The sequence below is a fragment of the Vidua chalybeata genome, chromosome 18 (genome assembly GCF_026979565.1).
Source record: "Vidua chalybeata isolate OUT-0048 chromosome 18, bVidCha1 merged haplotype, whole genome shotgun sequence".
Lineage (NCBI taxonomy): Eukaryota > Metazoa > Chordata > Aves > Passeriformes > Viduidae > Vidua > Vidua chalybeata.
The window spans coordinates 2,808,308-2,831,225 of NC_071547.1; the positions used below are offsets into that span (position 1 = coordinate 2,808,308).

Here is a 22,918-nt window from a genome sequence, read left to right on the forward strand (position 1 = left end):
TGTCCTGTCCCCTCGTGGCTCTGTTCAGTCCTGCTGCTGATTGATACTAATGATATATTAATGATTTTCATCCCTAATAGTGGTTTTTTTTTTTTCTGTAGCAACATAAACACTGTTGTAGGTGGATGTAGAACATAAAATTTGCAAAATGCTTTAATTATTCATAGTAAATCTGTTGGCTGTGTTTTTAGTGACTGGATGTAACGAGTCCATTTTGTATGGAGCTGATACAGTATGGGTTTGCTCACAGTAGATTTCACGTGTTGTAATCAGGGCAGTGAGGTAGGTGGGCTGTCTGTCAGGTAAAACCCCTTTGCTTTTCTTCTAATTTCCTATAATTAACTAGTGGAAATGTTCAGAATCACCTGGAAAGGCTGGAGGGAGAAAGCCTTTTCTTTTTTTAAGAGAGGAAAATCTTAGCTATCAGCCAAGTTAGGAGAAATGAGTCAACCAGAGTTATTTAGGAATATGAGTCAGAGGGCAGAAAAGACCTGATGTAATTTTCTGTGATATCTGTCACTTTAGTAGTGATGCAAAATAGAAATCCTAGTGGGGAATAAGCGATCAGGGAAGAAATTCCCTTTTTAAATTGTTCCTTGATCCGTTCCCTTTGTGGTGGCTGCAGAGATTGGATCACCTTCTGCAGAAAAGGGAAAGTGCAGCTGAGGAAAAGCTGCTCTGCTGACTCAGTGCAGGTGGGCGAGGGCAGGGGAAGGTGTTATGTAAAAGCTGCAGCTCTTCAGCTCGGCCCTTCAAGAATTTGCTCTGTTTTGTGGCTTGAAGAGCTGTGGGATTCCAGCTGTGCCTGTTCCAGCCCTGGGGTCCTGCTGGCCCTTCCCTGTGCTTGGTGTCCCAGGAGGTTGTTCTGGCTGGGATTGTTCCCAGTGCAGAGGAGCTGTCACCTGCTAGGGCCAGACCTTGCCAGGGAGGGGACTCAGGTGGATCTTGTGTTTTGGAAACAGAAAAGCGAAATGGCACAATAAAAGGTGTTGTGCTGGGGACACGCTGCGGTGTCTGTGTGGCCTTGGCTTGTCCCTTCCCTGGAGGTGGCTCTGGGGGCTGTGCAGGTCCTTCCCTCGCCCTTGCTCCTGTAATTTGAGTCCCCTCACGTTGTACATTAATCATCCCCCATGCCAGGCTTTTACAGCTTTGCCTCTTCACCCCTCAGAGGCTCAGTCACCAGGAACTGGGCCTGTTCCTTGAGGGTTTTTCAGAGATGTTGGCTCTCCACTGAAGTTCTGGAGGTGCCCTGCTGAGGCTGTGCCCCAGGACACCTTGTCCCTGAAGGAGGCTGTCCCTGGGCAGCCTGTGTGGGGCTCTCAGCCTCACTCTCCATTTTTCCCCCTACCTGCAGGACAAATCCAGGCTGCTGAGGCTGGGAGATGTGCCAGTGCATACCCTGGAGCCTGCTGTAAGCTAAAAGCTATTTTTTAAATACTGCTTATTATTTCCAAACCGCTCAAAGGTGCTTTTTCTGCACTCCTGTAGGTGATGAGTAGGAATTATTTTTTCCTTCAAAGCTAAAAATGTTTCCTTCTCACCACACAATCCCACACCTTGCTACGTGCACTTAAAACTGTACATTATTCCAGCAACCACTGCTGGGGATGAGCTAATTTCTGTTTTGCTAGTCCTGAAGGGAGCCAGTCACAGAAGATGGGAGGTGACGGCTCCAGTTCTCAGCACTGGAATGAGACCACCTGGCTGAGGAGAAAATGCTGGAAATACCTTTTGGGGTGTGTTGTCTCACATGGTATGAGGGGAATCCAGATCAGCTTTGTATTTTTTTGTTTTTATTTAAACTTGCATAAAGCAAGTTAAACTTCCACGAAGCATTTCTTAAATGATTTGATTAGCTGGTGCTTCTGGGTTACCCCAGTCATTTTCCTGAGCGGGTCATTCAGGAAATACCATCCCTAAATACTGTGCTGCCCAAACTCATCTAATTCATGCCTGGTTGGGCACAGCAGAAAAATAACTTTTCTTGCAAAGAAGTGGCTGCTTTTTGTGGCTTCAAGGGCTCTTAAAAACTTTTGCAGAAGTTTTGTGGTTTGGTTTCTTTACCTGACTTCCTAGAGCCTGCACCAGCCTGTTTTCTATTTGTGTGCTTCATTTCAGTGCACTTTTTGCCCCAAATGATCTGACACCTGTATTTTGCTAACTTTGCTCTCTGTTGCTGAGCTGCAGCTGCTCTGTCTGCTGGTGTTCAAGCTAATCTGTGGTCACTGGAGGTTTGGCTACTGAGGGAGCCTAGAGGAGGGCTGTGATAACAGCCTGCTTGAAAGCTGCTTCGAGAAAAAATAAACTGTACTTTACTCACCTCGGTGGAAGGGAGCAGAAGATGGATTATTTCACAACTTGGTTATTTTCCACTGCTTCTCTTACAGGTACTGAGTACAATCTGTTCTCAGGAGCACATGAAGTGAAAGATCTTCCTCTCTCCAGAGCCACAATAATGGTATTTAAAAGTCATTAACAAATTGGATCCTGCACAACAGGATGTCTTGATGGGATCTCAAAATAAACCTTTGCAGACATACAGTTTGTCATTCTGATATTTTCGTCAGCTACAAATAGCAAACACTTTCCAAAAAAGTATAGGACTGAATAAAAAAAAAAATTAGATTGGACAGTAAGAATATTTTTTGTACAAAAATTAACTTAGATTACATTTCAAGTGGTCTATAGAGCTTATTTTTATTTGTGCTGCTACTTTTTGAGACTTTTGATTATGCTGGCCTGGATGGTTTTAAGTAAATCAGTGTGACAGCAGTGGGGGTAAACAAGTTCCATTTAGCCACAGCATCAATCTCAAAGCCACATTTTATTTTTGAATTCTTTAAATATAACGAATCCTTTAAGTAGGACTGTGGCTAGACTTAGGGTAGTGAGAGTTTAAAAGTTTGCATTCCTGGTTAATCAATATTTCCGGGATGAAATGTGATGGTGTGAGTGGCTGGGTGACGTCAGTCTCCCAGCAAATATATCTTTATCACTGTCTATAAATAGACCTTGAGCTACTGCAGAAAGCACTTCCTTGAGAGAAAAGGGCTCTGAAAGAAACGCAACTCAGCAGGGAGCTGGCCCCTGTCACTGCTGTGTCACTGTCACTCGATGTGACAGCAGCCACCCGAGGGCTGCGGAGCCCTCTCCCAGGGCTCACGGAAAGGCTGAGCAGGGAATAAACCTCTGGGCTGGGGTGACCTCAGCAGCACCTGCAGGATCAGAGCAGCTGCTCCCCTCGCCCAGCACCCCAGGGGAACACCAGAGCCCTTCTGGGCACTGCACTTTGCCCATACAACGGGCTGGGAAATGAGCCCTGGCACTGCCCATAAACCCATGAACCTGTCCAGGCAGTTTGGTGATGTGTAACCTCAGGAAGCTGCGGCCATCACGAGACTGTTTCGTAACTAAAATAAATAATGAAATACCTTATAAATGTGTTTACCTGAGATACTGCCACTTGTAATTATTGTTAACTGCTTTACAGCCTCTTGGCAGTCACAGAGATGACTGGGTTTTACTGTGGCTTTTATGAAGTTTGATTGTAATTGGGCCTGAGGGTAACAAGGGATGGGATGTAAATGTTGACTGAACATGACAAGGACCCTCACAAGTCACCACCTAAACACAAGGCAGCTGTGGCCACCTTGTCATGCTGAGCTCTGAATGCTTCAGTCTTATCACCCATATGATATGGTGAATCATATACAGCTGCCTAATATATATATCTCTAATAGATATAATAATATATATGCAACATGTATAGAGTATGCACTCTTATATATTATAAATCACCTAGATTACCTATCATATATCTATAATAATTATATATAAAATATAATTATCTCTTATAGACTACATTTTATATATAGTGCATAGCAGTATAGGTACATAAAATATGTAAAAAAATATATATAGGCACATGGAGAACCATAGATACATAGAGAGGACTCTGTATATATTTATGTGAATATACAGATATATTTATTCACATTTAGCTCATTTACTGCCTCTCTCTGCTCCACAGCTCAGGCCCAGTTTCCTGCAACCAACCCTGTCATGGCCCTGGCCCTGTCATCAACCCCCTCCCCAACAACAAAGCAACACAAAAGTATTTTAAATATTGCTCCTTTAATAATCTACATCCTGGTAGTTGCTCCAAGGGAAGACACAGCTGACAGGATTTTGATTCTGCCCCCGCATCTCTCCACATCAGCAATTCCTTACTGCTGCAGACTTCTCTAGTCCCTGGCTCCCGTAGGCCACAGTTAGATTTAATTCTGCTAATTATCTTAAATATAAAACATAATGCAACTGATCCCTTGACATTGCTGTAGTAATAAAAAATAGAAAAGGGAAAAAAAAATAAAAACGTTTGTATCCTTATTGCCAGTTTGTGGTAACTGCTTTTCCCTAACAAAAGCCCTGCTCCACATGTTGGGGAAGGCAAACATTTCCCTTCCTGCTGAGGGCTGATCCCACGCCAAAATGAAGTCAAATATTCCTCAGGCTGGAAAAAGGGGAATTAAAAAAAATGGTTTCAAGAAAAGTCCACCAGTTTCCTACTGTAAAACCAGTTCACAGTTCTTGGAAAGGGTCTGAGCAGTACAGTAGAGCTACATTTACTGAAAACTTCTAGTGCTGATAAAGTCCTTAAAAAAAAATAAAAATTAACCCAAATGAACCCCAAATTAAATTAAACAGGAAGAACCGGTTGGCAGGCGAGGAGGAGGAGGAAAAAGAGGAGGAAGAGAAGAAGAAGGAAGAGAAGAAGAAGAAGGAAGAGAAGAAGAGGAAGAGGAGAAGGAGGATGAGGAGCAGAGCACTCAGCGGTGCCCGGGGAGCGCAGGAGCCCCGCCACTCTACAGTTCAGAAAAAAGGAAAACAAAAAATAAAATCTGTTCCTCAAGAAAACATCCAGTTTGGGATTGTTTCCAGGCCGGGCGCTGAGGAGACCCCGCGCGTGAAGGCACAGCAGCGCGAAGGCAACGCGGAGCGTGGGGCCGGGGGCTCGCTAGGGCTGCAACGAGAAGGGGACAGGGACAAACCCGGTCAGAGCCCGTGCCAGGAGCACCCCCCCTGCCCGCTCTGCACCCCCCAGCCGGGCCCCACCTCCCCCAGGCCGGGTTTCTGGGCAATGGGGGGTTTCTTCAGGATCCCTCGTCGCGGCGCCGGCGCCGGCCTGGCCTCCCCGTCCTCCGGCGCGTCCTCGCAGCCCCCGGCCAGGACGTAGTGCTGCTTCCTCAGCTCGCCCAGACGGACCCGCTCGCCCTCCAGCCGCTTCTCCAGCTCCAGCACCTTCACCTGCCCCCAAAAAAACCATCCTGGGACCCGTGCTGGGGGCACAGGGACCCCCACTGCGGCGCTGGGCCCAGCCGCGGCCACGCTGAATCCACCTCAGGGCCGCACCTGTGTTTCCATCTCTTCCTTCTTCAGCTTGATGAGGGACATGCCCGAGAAGTCCATGGTGTCTGTGGGGGACAGCAGGGCCCCTACTGAGTGCACCCCTCACATGCCAAAGCAGAGCTGGAACACACCTTGGGGTGTTCCCCAGGGCAGAAAGGGAGTTAGGGTCGGTTTTTCTACCTTTTCCTTGCAAAAAACCTCACCTTTCTCCTCTATCTGCTCTTGCCCTGACTTGGTGGAAGCCACCACGTTTGCTGCCATCTCGTTGACGTTGCGCGAGCACTCCTGGAGCCTGGCCAGGTTCCTGCTGCTCTTCTCAGCCTTCACCTGGAACGAGCACAGGAATGGCTGTGGGTGCCCACCACAACCCCCCCACGGAGCTCCAGGGAGCCCCAGGAAGAGTCAAAGAGCTTTTGGGCATGAAAACCTGGGAGTGGAAAGAATGGATGGATGGACAGATGGGAAGGTTTATCCTCAGCGATCCCATCATGGCCAGACAAGGTGATCCCTGCAAACCAGCTCTGCTCCCACTTGAGCCAAGCACTCAGTGAAGACACAGCTCTGTTTTTTTAACCGTGCTCTTGTCTTTTTAACCGTACATCTGGTGTAAAAAGCCCTATGGATCCTCCTCCCCTCACACCTGCATCACTGAAAACTCCACCCCTCACTTCCACCCACACCAACAGGAAAGGTGGCCAGGACCAAAGTCCACCATCCTCGACTCCAGCTCCTGCAGCTGCTTCTCTGGATTTCTTGTTAGCTATTAACATTTCCTTTACATAACCAGCCTGACAGGAGGAAGACGGGAGGTTTTACACATCTTCGTTTCCAAGGCAAGCCTCGGGTGCGGGAATATTAACACACGGATTAAAATCACAGACTGGAAAACAGCAAGAGCTTCCCTTCCCCCTGCTCTGGGAGACTGCAGGATTGGCAGAGAGGAGGGGAACACCCGTGGGACAGAAGGAGGAGACACCCAGAGGATGCTGCTGGGACACCCACCTTGGAGGCAGCCACCAGCTGGGCTGTGCTGGCAGCGATTTCGTGGGAGCAGACGATCAGCTCCTCGTACTTCCCTGTGTGCAGGACAACCCTGTCTGCAGACTCCCTGCAGCGGGGGTCAAAGGGAGATTGTGTCAGAGACACAACAGAGCAAGAGCAGATTATTTATCTCCTGCTAATACCCTCGGAAATCAGCAGCTGGATCCAGCAGCTTTGTAGTTACAGAATCATGGAATTGTTACAGTTGGAAAAGATCTCTAAGATCTTTGAGTCCAGCTGTTATTAAAGCTCATACACAAAGCAATTATTCAAAGCCATGATTCAGGTGATTTGGACCGAGGCAGGATTTTGTTTTCACAATGGATGAGATTTTTAAAGCTTTTCCCGAGAGACCCCCCTACATTTCCTGCACTGGCACAGAGCAATTTCCAACCACCCCATCCACAACCATCTGAGCAGGAACTGGGACAGGGGGGATTTGGTTTCACATTCTGCAGACAGGGAGGAACTGCCATCCCTAGCTGGGTGACCGTGTGGTCCAACCCAGGCCACGACGCTCCACGAGGAATTAGCAATGAACCAAACTGAGGGTCCATGAAAACAAAAACCTCCATAAGGAGCCAGCAATGAGGCTCTCCACAAGGAATTAGCAATCCAGCAGCGGGAATTCTGGAGGATGGGGTGACAGGGAAGCACCAGCCAGCCCTGGGTGCAGCCCATGGAGCTGTTTTCCAGGGGAAGCTCCCGGGCTGGGGGTACCTACACGAGCTGTGTGGCTCCCCAGCCCACGGCCTTGGAGGCAGAGATCAGCCCTTCGGTCCAGCGCGAGTTCTTGGCGTAAAACTCCTGAGTTGTTGCTGCCCCCTGTTGTTATGAGAATATTATGGCCTGGATTAACTTGTGTCTAATATACAACAACATATAAATCTGTATTAAATACCCACATAAAGTGTAATAATGTGGAAATTAATGTATAAAGCCGTAAATCAAGGGAGCGACAGCATTCCTGAGCTCTTCATGCTGCTCTTACTGAACTGCTTAAATAATTATCAAGAAAAACAACATCAGAGTCCCAAGCCTATAAATTTGAGCTGGGATTGGCTTAAAACACACAAGTTTGGGCCATCATCTTTAGATGGACAATGCTTTGCAAGGGTGACAGTGATTTGTGCAAGAGAGCACAGGGATGAGCAGCCCATCTCCAGCAAATGGGACTGTCAGAATGCTGCTAACATGGGAAACCATAAAATCCAGAATGTTTCTGCAATCTGGGGGAAATTCTCCTGTGTTTCATCAGCACAAAGAGATGAGTGTAAGGGAGGACTTACCCGGCCACTTTCCACTATCTCCTTCTGTAGGTTCGTAGATGTTGTTACAAGAAGTCTGATAGCCTGGAATGAAGGAAAACAGGTTTTGGGGTTTGATGGGGGTCTTACAGAGGAGGATTGATGCTGCTGCTGGTGGGAGCTTACAGTTTTGTGCACCCCAGATGGGTTTCTGCAGCACTGACCTTCATTAGATCTGTGCAGGAGTTCAGAATCCTGAAGGGAAGCAAGGGAAAGTGTTCAGTATCCAGGGAAGCTGTGGCCTCAGAAAATGGGGCTTTTTTTGAGACCAGCCAGTCTGTTTTGGAGCAGAGCACACCCCAGCAAGGCACAGACCTGTGACATGTCCCTCCTCAAAACTCACCGCTCATTCACTTCCAGCTTAACCCCAGAGCTCTCGTTCCTGGCCTGGCTCATCATCTCCTGTTGGGAAACACCACAGGAAGGGTTGGATGCCATGTTGGGTGAGGAAGGTGGAGGAGTGATGGACACTCTGCCTCCCCAAGGCCCCAGAATGGCCCATCCTGCAGCTCTGTCTCACCTCTATCCTCCTGACAGCATCCTCGATGGCCTCAGAGGTGGAGGCCATCTCCTTCTCAACCATGTCCCCCAGCTCCTCCTGCTTGATGTCCAGGCTCTTGGGTCTCAGCTCCTGCCAGAGGAGGCAGCAGGCATGAGGACGTTTTAGGCAGAGAAACAGAAGGGAATATTTATAAGGAATAACTGCAAACCAAGATATCCAATTCCTTCCCACCCCCACAAAATCATTAAAGCTGCAGGAGCAGCATTCTGCAGTCTGCACAGTGAGGGTACATGTGCCACCAGCTTGCAGCAAACATGGCATGGGACCTCAGAGGTAAGAAATGCCCCAAATCAAGGTGACAAAACTTCATCATAAAAGCAGTTTCTGCTCCAGAGGGCCCTGGAGAGCTGAAAGTGGTGTAAAAGAAAAGACTAACAGGGGCTTCACCAGGAGAAATATCTGAAAGATGGGAACTTTCCTTCCACAGGGGTTACTGGGCTGAAAGACTTCAGCTGATCTGAGGGTGACCAGCTCTGTGCACCAGCAGGAAGGGTCTCAGTGCTTGGAAGCTGAGATGGCTCAAGGAAAGCACCAGAACTTGCGGGTGTGGGGGACAAACCACCCTAAAGTGCTCCCTGGGACCCACCCTGCCAGTCCCAAGTGGGAAGGGGGCTGTGCTGGGCTCCATCTCCTACCTGGGCCAGCTGCAGGACCCCTCGCAGCGCCTCCCGCACACCCCCCAGCTCGGCACTGCCCAGCCTCTGCCTGTCCTTCAGCTGGTCCAGGTACTCCAGGCTCCGCTGGCCGCACTCCCGGCACGTCTCCGTCAGCCCTGCGGAGAGCACGGCTCGGTGCCAGCCCTGCCTGGGCAAGGGGTCCCTTCATCCCAGCCCTGCCCACCCTCATCTTCCTCCTCCCCTCATCCACAGCTGAACACCAGCAGCATCCTGCAAGTGTCTTCTAGGAGATTACAAATGAATTTCCAGGAGCAGCGTGGCCCAGGGAGGGGCACTAGAGGGAAGGGAATGTCGGGAAGGGGAGCATGGGGAATGTGCTGTCCTTGGTAAAATCTGTCCCTGGCAGAGGGGACTTTGTCATGGCCTCCCTGAAGAAAAGGCCCATGAGAAAAAATCCCCCCAGCACCCCCTGCATCCCTGCACTCACGGTCAGCGTGGTCCGTGGGGGCCAGGTGGGAGGTGGCGCTGCCGTTGACGATGGTGTCACCTGTCAGGTGTGCAAAGAGGGCCAGAGCCCCCACCAGCCCCGCAGCATCTGCCACAGACAGCACAGGGTCAGGAGCTGCCAGCCCCTGCCAGGTCCTGGGGGCTGCAGCTCATCCTTGAAGGCACTCAAGGATCACTACAAGACTCAGAGATGTTGGGATTGATCCCCTCCAGCTTGAAGGAGCACACGGGAACCCCCCAGCCCCGCCCGTGTCCCTCTGTCACCAGGGCACCGCTGCTTGCCGGTGGCCCCGGAGCTGCTGGGGGCTGCTGGGTGTAGGGGAACACGAGCAAGCTGGGAGCAATGGCAGTCCCCAGCCCTAGGTACCTGCCATGGAGGCCACGTACTGCGCGTGCCCCTTCTCCAGGGCATCCGTGCACTCCAGCGCCGCCTGCGCCCGGCTCAGCAGGTAATCTGCAAGGAATCCCATTTCATTTCCTTAGCACGGCCAGGCTGGTGGGTGTCTGCACCAGTGCCGACTCCACGAGGCACCACTGAGTGGAAGTGTATCCCTGGCTGGGGAACAGCACTAAAATCTGAGCGAAATAGTGCTGAACGTGAGAGCTGAAAATTCATCCTGGGAAGTCTGACCCCAGCCACCTCCGGCATGATGGAAAAAAAGCCATGGGAGAGCAGAGATGCAACATTATCTGTCCAGGAGGGAGAAGGCATGGCGTGTTTCAGCCCCCTGCATGAGCAGGACGTACCTGGGGAGCTGGTGCAGCGGAGGTGCAGGGGGTCATCCAGCTTGGCCATGGCATCACGGAGGATGGCTTGGGCTTCTCTCACTGTCTCCTGCAGGACTCCAAACTGCTCATCCAGCAGCTTCTGCTGCAGGCTCTGCTCCTGGTTGCTCTGTGAGGCAGGAGGAACAGGTGAGTGGCACAGCACCCCCATCAGCAGCACATCCCTCGAGAGCCCCTTTCCAGGATCAGACCCAACCATCCCATGACTGCTGGTGCAAGTGATATCCCCCAGGCTACATCAGCTGGCACCCCCCAAACATCTCACCCTGGTGAGCAGAGGGGCAGTGGGCTCTTCACACAGCACTGTACCTTCTCCAGGAGCCTGCCCTGGAGCTCTCGGATCTCCCTTGTGGCCTTGTCTGCCTCCTGGCTCAGCTGCAGCTCCTTCTCCTGGATGAGGCCCCGTGTGGACAGCAGCTCACACTCCTTCTCGCTCACCGACCGCCTCAGCACCTCCTTCTCGGAGTGCAGAGCATCCACCTGGGCACTGAGCTCCACACCTGCCTGCCATGGGGGGCCAGGACACCCTGTCACTGCCCTGCCACTGCCCTGTCACTGCCCTGTCACTGCCCTGTCACTGCCCTTTCACTGCCCTGCCACGGGCCTGCCACTGCCACCAGCCCAACAGACACGCAGGGGGAGCTCAGGACATGCCCAGCTCGTGACACCGATGGGCTCAGCCCTGTGACAGCTCCTTGGGCTGCTGCTGAAGCTCTGGCTCAGCAGTGGTGGCAGGTGCAGCCCCCTGTGACAGGGTTTGATGGGGACCTGGGCTCGTGCTGCCCCCCAGCCCCGTACCTGCTTGGCGTGGCTGAGCGAGCGCTGCGCCTGCTCCAGCTCGTCCCGACGGGCGTCCAGCTCCTGCCTCAGCTGCTCCATCTGCATGCTCTGGTCCTCCAGCTGTGCCCACACACCGTGCCCAGGGCTCAGCCCCTGCCCCGCTCGGCACCAGCACCAGCTGGGATGCAGGGCATGAACCCAGCCATGCTTTGCAGGGAGGGGGTTTTGGGGTCTTGGGCAGGGGGTGTCTCCTGGAAGGGCTCCTTTTCCCACACCAGGAATTTTAGGAGCAGCCCCCATCTTGATCCCCAGAGAAGGAAAGCACACAAACCCATCAATTTGCATAGTGGCATTTTCTTGGGGGAAGAAAAGGCAGATTTGAGCAAGAGGGAATGAGTTGTATATTAACACCTTCCTTAAGAGCCAGGGCAACTCTTCCTTGGAATCAGGGCACAACAGCAACAACCACCCCTTCTCCCTTGCTCCCAAACTTTGCTTCCCAGGCTGGGAAGGGCTCAGTGCTGGCAGGGGAAGCAGGGAAGGATCCAGAGCTCACCTTCATCTCGGCCTCTCGCTTGACCTGCTCCACCTGAAATGCCAGCTGCTCCTTGACACGTGCCACCTCCTCCTGGCTCTGCTGTGTCACTGTCAGCTGCTTGGCAGTGTCAGCGTTCTGTGGGGGGACACGGGGCTCACCCGGCATTCCAAGGGGGACCCTCACCATCTCCACACTCATTCCAACCAAATTCTAGCTCAGAGAATAAATCCAAGATGCTTTTCTCACAGCATCCAAAATGCCAGTGGACATGGATTCAAGGGGTGCCCCCTGCTTGGTGCTCAGAGGGTGATGGGACCAATACAGGGGGACTGGACAGGCACAAGCCACACCAGTGGTGGCAGAGGAACCAAGGGACAAAAGCAAGACTAAAACACCCAAAGCAAAAAATTAAACATGTGAGTGGCACAACTGAGACACAGGATCCTCATCACCAACATATCCCTCGAGAGCCCCTTTCCAGGACTGGAACCAAGCATGCCATGACTGCTGGTACAAGTGACATCCCACCAGCTACACTGGCCACAGAAACCAGCAGAAACAGACCAAACAACAGCAAAACACCCCGAAAAACAACAACAACAACACCCAAAGGGACTATGATGGAAGAGGGAAAGGGTGCTCAGCTCTGCCCTGGACACCCCAACCCCAAAAGGGAGGGGGAGGGATTTAATTCGGGGACACTGCCCTCAGTGTCAGTCCCTGCCTGCAGAGGCAGCAGCGTTACCTTCCTCAGGAGCTCGGCGTGGGTGTTGATGAGCTCGCTGTGCTTCTCCTTCAGCTTCGTGTAGCGGATCTCAGTGGCGTTGGCTTTCTCTGCAGGGGAGAGAGACCCTCAGGGACCACAGCGAGGGCAGCCCCCGGCCCCGGGCACCACAGGACACCCCAGTAGGGCACCTACTCTCGGCCTCGGCGCAGAGCCGCTGTGACCTGTCACTGTCCTGCTTCACCCTCTGCAGCCTCTCCAGCTCATCCCGCAGCTGCTCGTTGTCCACCAGCGCCTTCTGCTTCTGCTTGCGCTGCTCCTCCACTTCTCCCTCCAGGCTGTTCACCTGTGCCTTGAGCTGGGTGATGTAGCGCTGTGCCTGTGGGGGTCACCGGGCACTGGGGCACGGCCCTGCCCTCCCCAGCACCCCCACCCAGGTGCCCCGCTGCAATTAGAGCAAAGCAGGCGTGGGATGCACAGGAAAGCTCTGCTCTTTACCCTGGCAGTCACTCTGTCCCTGTTGGTACCATGAGGACAGCAAGGGACAGGTCTCACATGCCTCCACCCCATCAGGAATCGCATCCTGGCACGGGGAGAGGTCCCAGAACACAACACTGGACGCCAGGACTGCACTCCTGCTGCATCCCTTCAGGGTTTCCACAGCACGGCACCAAACCCCACCCCAGCTGTCCCCCAGCCAGGCTTTACCTCCAGCTTAATCTTCTCCATCTCTGCACGCAGCGTTTCCACCTCCTTCTTCAGGCTCTCGATCTGAGCATCCCTGTGGACAAGGGCAGGTTGGTCCCACGTGGCAGCGGCCACTCGCCCCTGCTGGCCCCCCCATACATACCTGTCATCCCAAACGCCGTTGGGCGGCCCGAAGGTTTGCTCAAACAGATCCGAGGTGATCTGGGGAGGACAGAGGCTGCTGAGCTGAGCCAGGACACGGGAGCCTGCCCCCCATCCCAGCCCCAGGCCCCCACCTGCGGCTCCGTGGTGGAAGTTGTGCTGATCTCAATGAGGTTCTCTGGCTCCTCATCCTCGGGGGCCTCCTCGGGGATGACAACGACCGGCTTCACGTGCTCGGCCAGCGCGGACGCCCGCAGGAAGTTTGGGGGGCTCTGTAGGGACAAGAAGTTGTTGCAGCCTTGCAGGGATTCAGGAACTGCAGCAGGCAGAGTGCCAGGGGAAGGGAGGGAGCCAGCCCTGTGCTGCTGATAGGTCCCCCTGCAGTGTCCCCAGACCCCAAACCCATCCAGGGGGACACCCTCAAGCTCTCCACACCAAATCCTGCCCTACCTCCGGCAGCCGAGGGATCTGGATGAGCCGCTTGAAATACAGCATCTCAGATGCCTTCCTAAAGAAGTTTTTAAGGCTGCAGAGGAGGGAAAGACAAAGGGGAGATGAGAGGGGGCTTGGAAGGAGAGAGGGGACCCCACTGCCCCACCTGGGCCCCGGTTACCTGCGGAACTGCTCGTGGAAGCGGTCCCGGTGGCCCTGCAGGGTGTCGGCCGGCAGACCTGGGGGAGGAGGGACAGCTGTGAGTGATCCGGGGCTGCACGTGTGTTTACAAGCTCCCAGACCCCTCCTCTGCAAAAGCCAGCAGGGTAAAAGCCAGGAGGGAGTGGGATGTGAGGGGTCAGGATGGGAGTGGGGTGTTCCCATCCCTGGCACAGGGATCAGGGATGTGGCACAGGGAGATGTGGGTGTGGGAACTCCAAAATACCCACACGAGGCTGCTGGCACTGTGCTGCCCGTGTGGGGGGCTGGCAGGCCAGGGGACGTGGGTTTGAATTAATCAAGAACAAGTCCTTCTAATTCCTTTATCCAGCATGTCTGTGTGGGATGGAGCAGACCCCTAGAACCCAGCTGAAATACAGGGACACGGAGATGGATGCCTCAATCCACACCAGCCTCATCCCCAGACCCAGAAGCCCACCCCAGGAAAACACCAGCACGGAGCACACCCCCGGGACTCACAGGAGTGCAGCTTGAACATTAACTTGACGGAGTAGTGGTAGAGGTGGCTGCAGTCCTGGATGACCTGGATGAGGGGGGCCAGGCGGCACTGCACCGCCGACATCTGCGACACGGCCATGGAGGTGTTGAGCTGCCTGAAAACTGAGGGGAGCCGTGTTTGCAGAGCCGCCCGCGCCCGGCCACGCCGCTTGATCATTAACCACGGCGGATGTGGGGCACGGGGAAGTGCCAGGGCTGCTGCCTGAGCTGAGAACAACCCTGCTCCGAGCAGCAAAAACACCCAGAGGGACCATGCTGGCAGAGGGAAGGGGTGCTCGGCTCTGCTGTGGATACCCCAACCCCAAAAAGGAGAGGTTTAACTCCAGGACGCTGCCCTAAAGCTGCTGCTGCACGACACAGCTGGGAAAAATGAGAGGTTTTGCTCCATTCTATTTAATCATGCAAGGATCTGGGAGAGGATGCCAGGGCAGGGGACGAGCCCGGCGGCACCGCAGCCTCGCCTGCCCCTGCTCGGAAACAGATCCCTTCCCTTGGCAGGGATCCAAGCAGCATATCCACCCTGGCTTCTTCCCTGCTCAGCTTTAAAGTATTTATGAATATAAATTCTCTGTATAACTGGGTCAGGAGGAGAAGCAGGAGGCTGTTGGGAGCTCGGTCTCTCCCGCTGTGCCGTTTTCCAGGGCAGCTCCGTGTTCCTCACTCTAAGCAGAGGAAGAATCTGCCACCTCTCTAAGCCATCTAAAAATTCCTAAGGAGGTGAGAGACAAGAGCAAGGGCCTCCAGCCCTCCCCAGAGGCATTTCAATGAGGGGAAATGAGTCTTTAAAAAAAAAGTACAGCCCCATCCTCTGCTTCAGAGGGACAGAAGGCATTTGTGTAATGGATATGATTAATGTGGTTGCACAAAAAAGAAATAAAAACATATTTCAGAGCAGCTCTGCTCTGGAAACAACACTCTGCGTTGCTCAGGTGGGTTCAAAGCAGCCACATGCTCTAAATATTTTCCTACAACCGCCTCTACAGAGCTTCAACGGGGGAATCCAGCTGAGAAACCACCTCAGAAATCTCGTGGGAGGAGGAGGAAGAGGGACCTGAGCCTCCAACCTCGGCCTCCCGGAACTCCATTCCCGACCAAAGAGTGAAACTATTGCTCAAGAGCCCCGGGGCGAGCGGGAGGGACCTGCCCCTGCCGCCTCCTCACCTGACTCCGACAGCTTCAGCTCACAGTCCAGGTAGTCAAACAGCTCGACCGTCAGCTGGAAGCTGCCAAAACAAACCAAAACTCCATCACTTGACAGCAGAGACATCTTTGCTCCAGCTGCTCGTGTTCATTGAGAGTCCTCATGATGGCAAGGGCTATGACTGACAAGAATTTGGGGCTTTTTCTCCCTGCATTTACACCCCACAGTGCTCTGTGGGTGCAGAGGGATCGGGCACCATCCAAACAATTCACAAAATCCTGGTGACCGCCCCACGCTGGGGTGGTTTTGTCAGCAGGACACTGCCAGCAGGGGGTCATGGAGCTGGTGACCACACCCTGGGCTCTGGGTCCCAACCAGGACACTCACATGTTGTTCACATCCGTCCCTGCAGTCTTTTCCAGCACCTCATCCGACACTTCGAGGCCCGGGGGGAACTCGGGATGCTTTGCAAAAGGAAGGAAAAAGCCATCAGTTGCTGCTGGCATGGCACATGCCCTCGTTCTGGTGGCGTGGAGGTGGCAGAGGCCTCACCTTGACGTGGAAGGAGATCTTGGTGAGCAGGAGCCGTGTGTAGATGCTCACCAGCTGCCCGTACCTGTCGTGCAAATGGCCCTGCAGAGACACAAGGGGAGATGGGGAATCCACAGTGAGGTAACCAGACCCAGCAGATCCCACACGAGCCGGTGACCATTGGCTCCACCATGCACACAGCCATCACCCAAAGAGACAGCAGGTTGTTTCAGGCAGTGCTTCACCCTCTCTGTGCCCACCGTGTTCCTCAGCAACCATCTCCAAACCCCCTGGGAGGCTCAAACCTGCGCTCTGCCCCACTCACCCACAGGTCCCCCGTCTCTCGGATGTTGCTGCGGTACCTCTGGCAGTCCTGGAGAACCTGGGGACACAAAAGGAAAGGATGTGGCACAGTGGGGCTGGCTGTGTGCCCTGATGCTGGGGAAGAGGAGGGATCCAGCCCCTTACATCACTCCAGCTCTGGGAGAAGTTCCAGACTTCCCTCAGCACCCAAAGGTCGGGGATTTGCACGGGGGAGTTTCAAAGATGTGAGACAACAGAGCGCCTGGGGAAGGTGGCTGGGGCAGGGAAGGGATCCCACTCCCTGTGCAGAGGGATGTTGGCAAGAGCCAGAAACTCCCCCCTGGCAGCGAAGCAGGAGGGACGCTGCAGAGGGGACACTCACGTTGGGGTGGCCGTCGCGCAGGACCTTGTGCAGGACGTGGCAGAACTTCCAGCTGAGGATGGCACTGCTGGGCAGGGGCAGCCCGATGGCGTAGGACCAGAAGGTGAATGCTCCCTTCTCGTGGTGTGTCCCCAGGATGATCCCTTCCAGGGAAGTCAAGGCCAACTGGGCACACACAGAGCAGGGGACAGGCTGGGCTGGGGACTGTTCCTGTTCAGCTTTCATTGAAAAGGGGACACTGAGTGCCCCGTGAGCACAGGGATCACCGGCACAGTGCTGCACTCCCAAATAAAACCCCCAGATAAGATCCCCAGTTGTCATTTTTGGGTGCAGCTCCCCCTGCTGAGGGCACACTGGGGCCCTCTGCATTTTACTGCCAAAGAAATGCAATTTTATTGCACTGCTTGTTCTCCTTTTCGCTGATGGATGAACCCAGGTGATGCCAGCCCCCAGCTGAGCTCTGCACAGATCTTTGTCTCCCAAATCTCCTGTGGCTCCAGCATCAGGGGGTGACACCCCCAGACCCCAAACTCCTCTGTGCTGTCCTGGGAGCCAAGGGAAAGGATACGGCGGGCATGTTTCTCCTTCACTGGTGCTTCCTGTGTGTTTATGGCTTTGCTGATGCTGATGGCCTGCAAGAGGAGGGGAGAGTGGCTGTCAGGCATGGTGTGATCCCCATGGCTACCCCGACACCCCGAAGTGCAGAGCTGATGCTCTTGGGGAATATCCTGAATTTTAGAACACATTTGCCACCTCAAAGTCATTTGTAACACATCAGAATAGGCCTTTTTATCCACAAACAAAGCATCCATTAAAGCCCCCATCCCCAGCAGGATCTGACCACTGCTGCTGGTGCTCCTGGCTGTCCCTGTCCCAGGAAACCAATTTTTGCATTTTTGCAGCCTGAACTCAGCGCCGTGCTTGGGGAACATTAAAGCACAATAGTGAGATGCCAAATTCCAGGGTTGTTTGTGTAATCACAAGGAGCCTTTGAACCACGGGGGAGTGGTTTGGGTTCTTCTGAAGATGTTGCTGTGTGCAAACAGCACGTGGGGAAAAGCAGCCCCCAAGCAAGGAGGGAGTGGCAGCCTCAATGCCCATCTTGATGGAGCAAAAATCCAGAGCAATGTGATTATCAGAAGAGGATTATCTATATTTTGATGTGTTTGATCACAGCAGACTTTAAATTAGGAATTTATTCCAAAAGATGACCCCAGAGTGGGGTCGGTTGCATCCCCCACATGTTGATGGGCTGCAAGTACAAGTTGCTGTGTTTGATGAGGATCTTCCTCCTCCTCCTCAGACTCAGCTGAGCTGCTTCACCCTGGCAGGAGTGCTTGGGCTGTGCCTGTGTCCCTGAGCCCTCTGTCAGCAGCAGAGGAAAAAGGTCCCAGCTGGGAAGGCAGGAAGCCGCCACTTGTGCCGGAAGAGGAACTCGGTCCCTCCCTGCAGCTCCACAGCACTAAAACCTTATAAAAATCCTATCTACCTGCCCAGGAAAGCACCTGCTTCCACATGGCTGCTTGTCCAGGGACACCTCTGAAATGCAGGAGGAGGAACCTGACCCCGAGTTATCGAGTGCTCCTGACTTATGCAGGAGGAACCCAACACCAAAGGGGCACCAAACTCACCCCAAAAGAGTCCAGAACAGCTTACCCACGAACTGACCATGACAGCAGCAAAAGTCTGAATCATCCCAAGGAGTGATGTCCCAAAAGGCTGAGCCCAGCTGCTGGGGAGAGGGGCTGGCTTTGCCTTTCCTGCACCAGGAGAGTCCCGGTGTTACCCCGCCATGTGGGGCCGTAAAGCAGCAGTGGAGTTAAGCCGGTGACTTGCTGTAATCCTCTTATCCCCAAAGGTTAACGAGCCTGGAGTGCCCGGGAACAGGCACTTGCAGCACAGTTGACTCTCCAAAAGTGCCTTCACAGCCACCCAAAAGCCTGGAGCTGGCAGAGGCTGTGCCCTGGATGGCAGCTTGGCCAGAGAGATGTGCCACAGGTCCTCAGGGATGCCAGCACCTCCCACGGGATACTGACAGAAAGGATGGTTTATCCCTGGACCAGGCAAGGAAGGATTTGGAAATGCATTTACAGTGAAGAGCCACTGAAGGAGTTACAGCATCTTTCCTGAGGTGTTTTGCATAGAGGGAGCAGGGCAGACACACCTCCCAAACCGGGAGTTTTGCTGCCTGCCCTAAGACAGGCCTGTCCCAGCCCACCACGCTCATCCCAACCCATCCATGGAACCCCACGGGGGTTGGAGGAGGCACAGCCAGAAGGGTCAAAGTGTGAGATGGGCAGACCCCCAGGAAAGGAAATGTTGTCCCCTATCCCCAGGGACAGGACCTCAGCTGCTCAGTGAGATGAGACCCTGCTGGTCTGTCCCAAAACAGGTCTGTAATGCCCACTGGCAGTGGTGGTTTTATTGCATTTATTGCCCTTAGTCTCACTGATAGCCTGACCAGCCAAAATTCAGCCCAGGAGCTGCTGGAGAGGTTGGTTTAATCCCTGAGGATTCAGTGCAGAGGTTTCACTGAGCCATTTCATGTCCAGCACACGGACATGCAGGGGCAGCCCCAGCCCACCCACAGCACCACGGGTCCAGCATGGTCCCAAATAAACCATGGTGGCACCAAACCAATGCCAGTCCCTCAGGGCTGCCAGCCCACGTGTGCTTTCCCTGCCTCCAAGCATCAAGCTGGCCAGGAGATCCAGGAAAATGGGATGGTGGCACCAGCATGGGGCAATGCTGCAGCCTGGCACACGTGTGCTGTCAGATTGCTCCTGCTGGCTGTCTGGCAAAGCCAGGCTGTGGAGGATGGCTCCAAAACGGGGAGGTTCACCCTTGACCCAACCTCTTGGGACACCACTGGCACGTCCGGAGATGGGCAGGTCCTGGCTGTCACTGCAGGTGCACAATCAGCCCGGCCAAAACTTTGATGCAACCTGTGGACTGCTCCCCATCACTGGCAGGCCAGCTGGGTGAGGAGCCAACCCCAAAACCTGCCGGGCCGTGGGCTGTGGGATCCCACAGGGCTGCAGCCCCAGTGCTTTGCTCACAGCCCGCACGTACCAAGCCGGTGACTAAAGCCGGGATCAAAGCGCCCAAATGAAGGAGCGCAGTTTAACATCCACCCTTTCATTCCTGGCTGCTTTTAATTAGGGCTGATCCTCCCGCCCACAGCTCCCCCGGGCATCCCAGCGGGTCCCAGCTCCCTCCGGGCAGTGGATGCCGGGTCCCAGCATGATGCCACAGCAGGAGAGATTATTTGGCAGCTGGAAACCTCCCTGGCCAGGCAGCACGAGAGCTGTCAGAACAGCTGAGCCATGAACTCCAGAGTTCCCTTCCTAACGCTGCTCCTTCCCAAATTACACCAGGAAAACGCCACTTGGCAGTCACACACAATGCAATCCTGCAGGTTCCAGAGCTCATTGGATTTTTAACCTTTTTAAGAAAAGCAAAAACTGGCAGCAGAAAAGGACAAGTTTTTCCTCCTGCCAGGCTGCTGTGGGATGGTGATTTCCTACTTCCCACGCACGGCTTCTCCAAGGGGGACATCTACATCACCCTGACACAAGATATGGAAAAGCATTTTCAGGGAAAGCAGGTGACCTTCATGTCACCCACAAGGACCTGGGATCTCATCAGGGCCAGCAACTCCTGTCTGTAACCACAGACATCACCTGAGCCCTCACAGGGGAAAAGGTGATGGGGCTCTGGACTCTGGTACAGAATCCTCAGGCAGCAGAAGGGACGTGCCAGCAGCACCTATGTGACACAGAGATGAGGAGGGGACGTGCCACCAGCACCCCTGTGACACAGAGGCGACTGGCGGCCGGCTGGGCAGCTGCTATAATTAGAGGTAAAAGGCAGATCAATACCCACGTTCTGACACTGAACAGTTCTGCTCTCACTGAAGCGCCACTACAGGAAACCACACCAGGGTAAAGCTCCTTTAGGACAGTTTTTAGCAGTTGCTGGAAAAAAAGGTCAGTTCTGGGCAGTGAATGTGACCACCAGCCAGCGAGCAACCACCTCTTTTCCCTGTCCATACCTCCGCTCACAGCATCCCTGTGACTGCGCGGATTTCCAGAAGTCCCAGTGAAAAGCCCAAGGTGCCCTGGAAGGGCGGGGGAGGAGGGTCCCGTTCGTGCCGGGCACGGGCAGCCCCCGGAGCACGGGGCAGCGCCGCGGCCGCGATCGTTTATCAGCGGTGCCCAGCGGGACGACTGAAGGAGACGCGTCCAGAGGGAACCGGAATTGCCGGTTTTCTCGTGTTGCTCCCCAAACCCAGCAAGCTCCGTTTCCTACCCAGCCCCGTGACCCTGCGAGGCCTGAAATTCCCACCTGCCTTCGCTGGCGCTTTCCAGGGCCAAATCAACCCAGGGGCTGAGGAAGGAACCGCAAGGCAAAGGGGCAAAGGGGAAAACATCTGCGATGGATGCACAGCCTGCAAAAGCAGAGGGGTCAGAGGAGGCACGCGGGAGGGCACTGTTATTTTTGCTGGGGCAGCAGCGAGCCCGTCACTCTGTCCATCCCTCTGCCCATCCCTGCCCACGCTGGCTGAGTACTTCATTTCCCACCAGCCATATGCCAGCCCCATCAGTGCCCGACCACTGCCCACCCCGTGGGGGCCACAGCAGCACGGACACCCCCGCCAAGCCGGCCGCGATGGAGCACAAACACCTTCGGGCTTTGTTTCCACTGTGCCACCGTCCGTGGGTCCAAACACCCCGATCCCCGCAGGGTGACCCGCGGGTGACCCGGAGCCGCGGGGCAGGGGTGAATCCACCCCCGGCGCGAAACATTCCCCGGTGTCGGTGGGGCCGGGGCTCGGCAGGGATGCGGAGATGCCCATTCCGGGGGCTCGGCCGCGCTCCCGCCACCACCGTAAAACTTTCCCCGTGTGCTGCCGGCCGTGTTTACCTGCGATAAGGCCCGGGAGGTGCGGGGGGGGGGCGCACGGCCGGCGCGGGGCCCGGCTGCCCGCGGCAGCGGCGGCGCACGGCGGGGCCGCGGCCGCGGGGACGGGCGCGGGGGCGGCGGGACGGGCGGGCGCCCACGCGGGACCGTCCCGCGGCCGCGCCGGGAGGAAGCGGCGGCGCAGGTGGGGGCGGGGGAGCGCGCGGCGGCGGCGCCGGGGACGGACGGGCGGACACGGGGACGGGCAGAGGGACGGCGGCCGCGCTGCCCCGCCGGGGCTTCCCCGGAGCCCGGCGGGGACCTGCGCCCCCCATCCCGTCTCCATCCCATCGCCCGAGAAGCCCCCGCGCCCAGCGCGCCCCGAGGCGATGCCCCGCGGAAAGGGCCGGCCTGCCCCGTCCCCGAGCCGGGAGCAGGACCGGGACTCAAACCGGGACCGTAACCGCGGCCGGTCCCGCGGCCCCGCCGCCCCCTCCCGCCGTCCTTGCCTGGCTCTTGTCGAACTGCTCCCGCTCCGCCTCCAGGCTGTGCCCGCCGCGGCGGCTCAGCACCCGCGCCGGCACGCTCTTGATGCTGTTCATGGTGGGCCGCGCTGGGAGCTCCCCGCTCCGGTATCCAGGCGCCGGTATCCGCGCTCCGGTATCCGCGCTCGGGGCTCCGCGCTCCGGGCAGGAGCGACCGGCGCCGCCCGCCCCCCGCCCCTCCCGGCCGCGCACTGCGCCGCGCGCCGCCGCGCCCCTGGCGGCCGCGCTCGGAACTGCAGCGCCGCTCCCCCCGCGGGCAGGTGGGACCGCGCAGCCCCGAGGGGACACGGAGCGGGGACACAGAGAGGGGACACGGAGCGGGGACACGGACACGGAGAGGGGACACGGAGAGGGGACACGGACACGGAGAGGGGACACGGAGAGCGGACACGGACACGGAGAGGGGACACGGACACGGAGAGGGGACACGGACACGGGACACGGAGCGGGGACACGGACACGGAGCGGGGACACGGACACGGAGAGGGGACACGGAGCGGGGACACGGACACGGGACACGGAGAGGGGACACGGACACGGGGACGGACGGAGCGGGGACACGGACACGGAGAGGGGACACGGACAGGGACACGGACAGGGACACGGAGAGGGGGCACGGACACGGAAAGGGGACACGGAGTGGGGACACGGAGAGCGGACACGGACACGGAGAGAGGACACGGACACGGAGCGGGGGACACGTCCCTTAGCGGCCCCCGCGGGGCAGCAGGCACCGAGGCGATTCCCCAGCTCAGGAACCACCAGGAACGGCGGTCACCGCCAGCGCGACCGTCCCTTCTCAGCGCCCACCTTCACCCTTCTCC

At 55.6% G+C, this 22,918-nt stretch overlaps 1 protein-coding gene across 3 annotated transcripts; it reads right to left on the reverse strand.

Moving 5' to 3' along the window:
* Nucleotides 1-4,115: 4,115 nt before the first annotated feature.
* On the reverse strand, nt 4,116-22,250 carry HIP1R (huntingtin interacting protein 1 related). Of its 3 annotated transcripts, XM_053959684.1 has the most exons (32): nt 22,059-22,250; nt 17,216-17,279; nt 16,648-16,790; nt 16,288-16,344; nt 15,984-16,064; nt 15,819-15,895; nt 15,452-15,513; nt 14,252-14,392; nt 13,734-13,791; nt 13,571-13,646; nt 13,255-13,392; nt 13,122-13,180; nt 12,980-13,052; nt 12,467-12,650; nt 12,293-12,381; nt 11,566-11,682; nt 11,028-11,129; nt 10,539-10,733; nt 10,191-10,338; nt 9,811-9,897; nt 9,424-9,531; nt 8,955-9,091; nt 8,278-8,388; nt 8,101-8,159; nt 7,922-7,952; nt 7,740-7,802; nt 7,175-7,275; nt 6,412-6,517; nt 5,613-5,736; nt 5,413-5,474; nt 5,116-5,307; nt 4,116-5,023 (listed from the first exon to the last, which is right to left on the reverse strand). In XM_053959684.1, the coding sequence occupies exons 1-32, from the start codon at nt 22,149-22,151 to the stop codon at nt 5,018-5,020; spliced, it is 3,144 nt and encodes a 1,047-aa protein (XP_053815659.1). In that variant the 5' UTR covers nt 22,152-22,250; the 3' UTR covers nt 4,116-5,017. The 3 variants fall into 3 exon arrangements, 2 of the variants coding, with proteins under 2 accessions (XP_053815659.1, XP_053815660.1); XM_053959685.1 differs by lacking the exons at nt 4,116-5,023; nt 5,116-5,307; nt 5,413-5,474; nt 6,412-6,517 and having other exon boundaries at nt 5,647-5,736; XR_008434085.1 differs by lacking the exons at nt 4,116-5,023; nt 5,116-5,307; nt 5,413-5,474; ... (5 more) ...; nt 8,101-8,159; nt 8,278-8,388 and having other exon boundaries at nt 9,000-9,091; nt 9,831-9,897.
* Nucleotides 22,251-22,918: the final 668 nt, after the last annotated feature.

Bases quoted from the DNA above. Each gene is read 5' to 3' on its own strand.
- HIP1R (XM_053959684.1), bottom strand. From the start codon at position 22,151: ATGAACAGCATCAAGAGCGTGCCGGCGCGGGTGCTGAGCCGCCGCGGC. The intron at 10,734-11,027 runs GTACGGGGCTGG...CCCCCATGGCAG, and splicing joins CGCTCAGCCACGCCAAGCAG to GCAGGTGTGGAGCTCAGTGC. The intron at 9,898-10,190 runs GTACGTCCTGCT...GATTCCTTGCAG, and splicing joins CCGCTGCACCAGCTCCCCAG to ATTACCTGCTGAGCCGGGCG.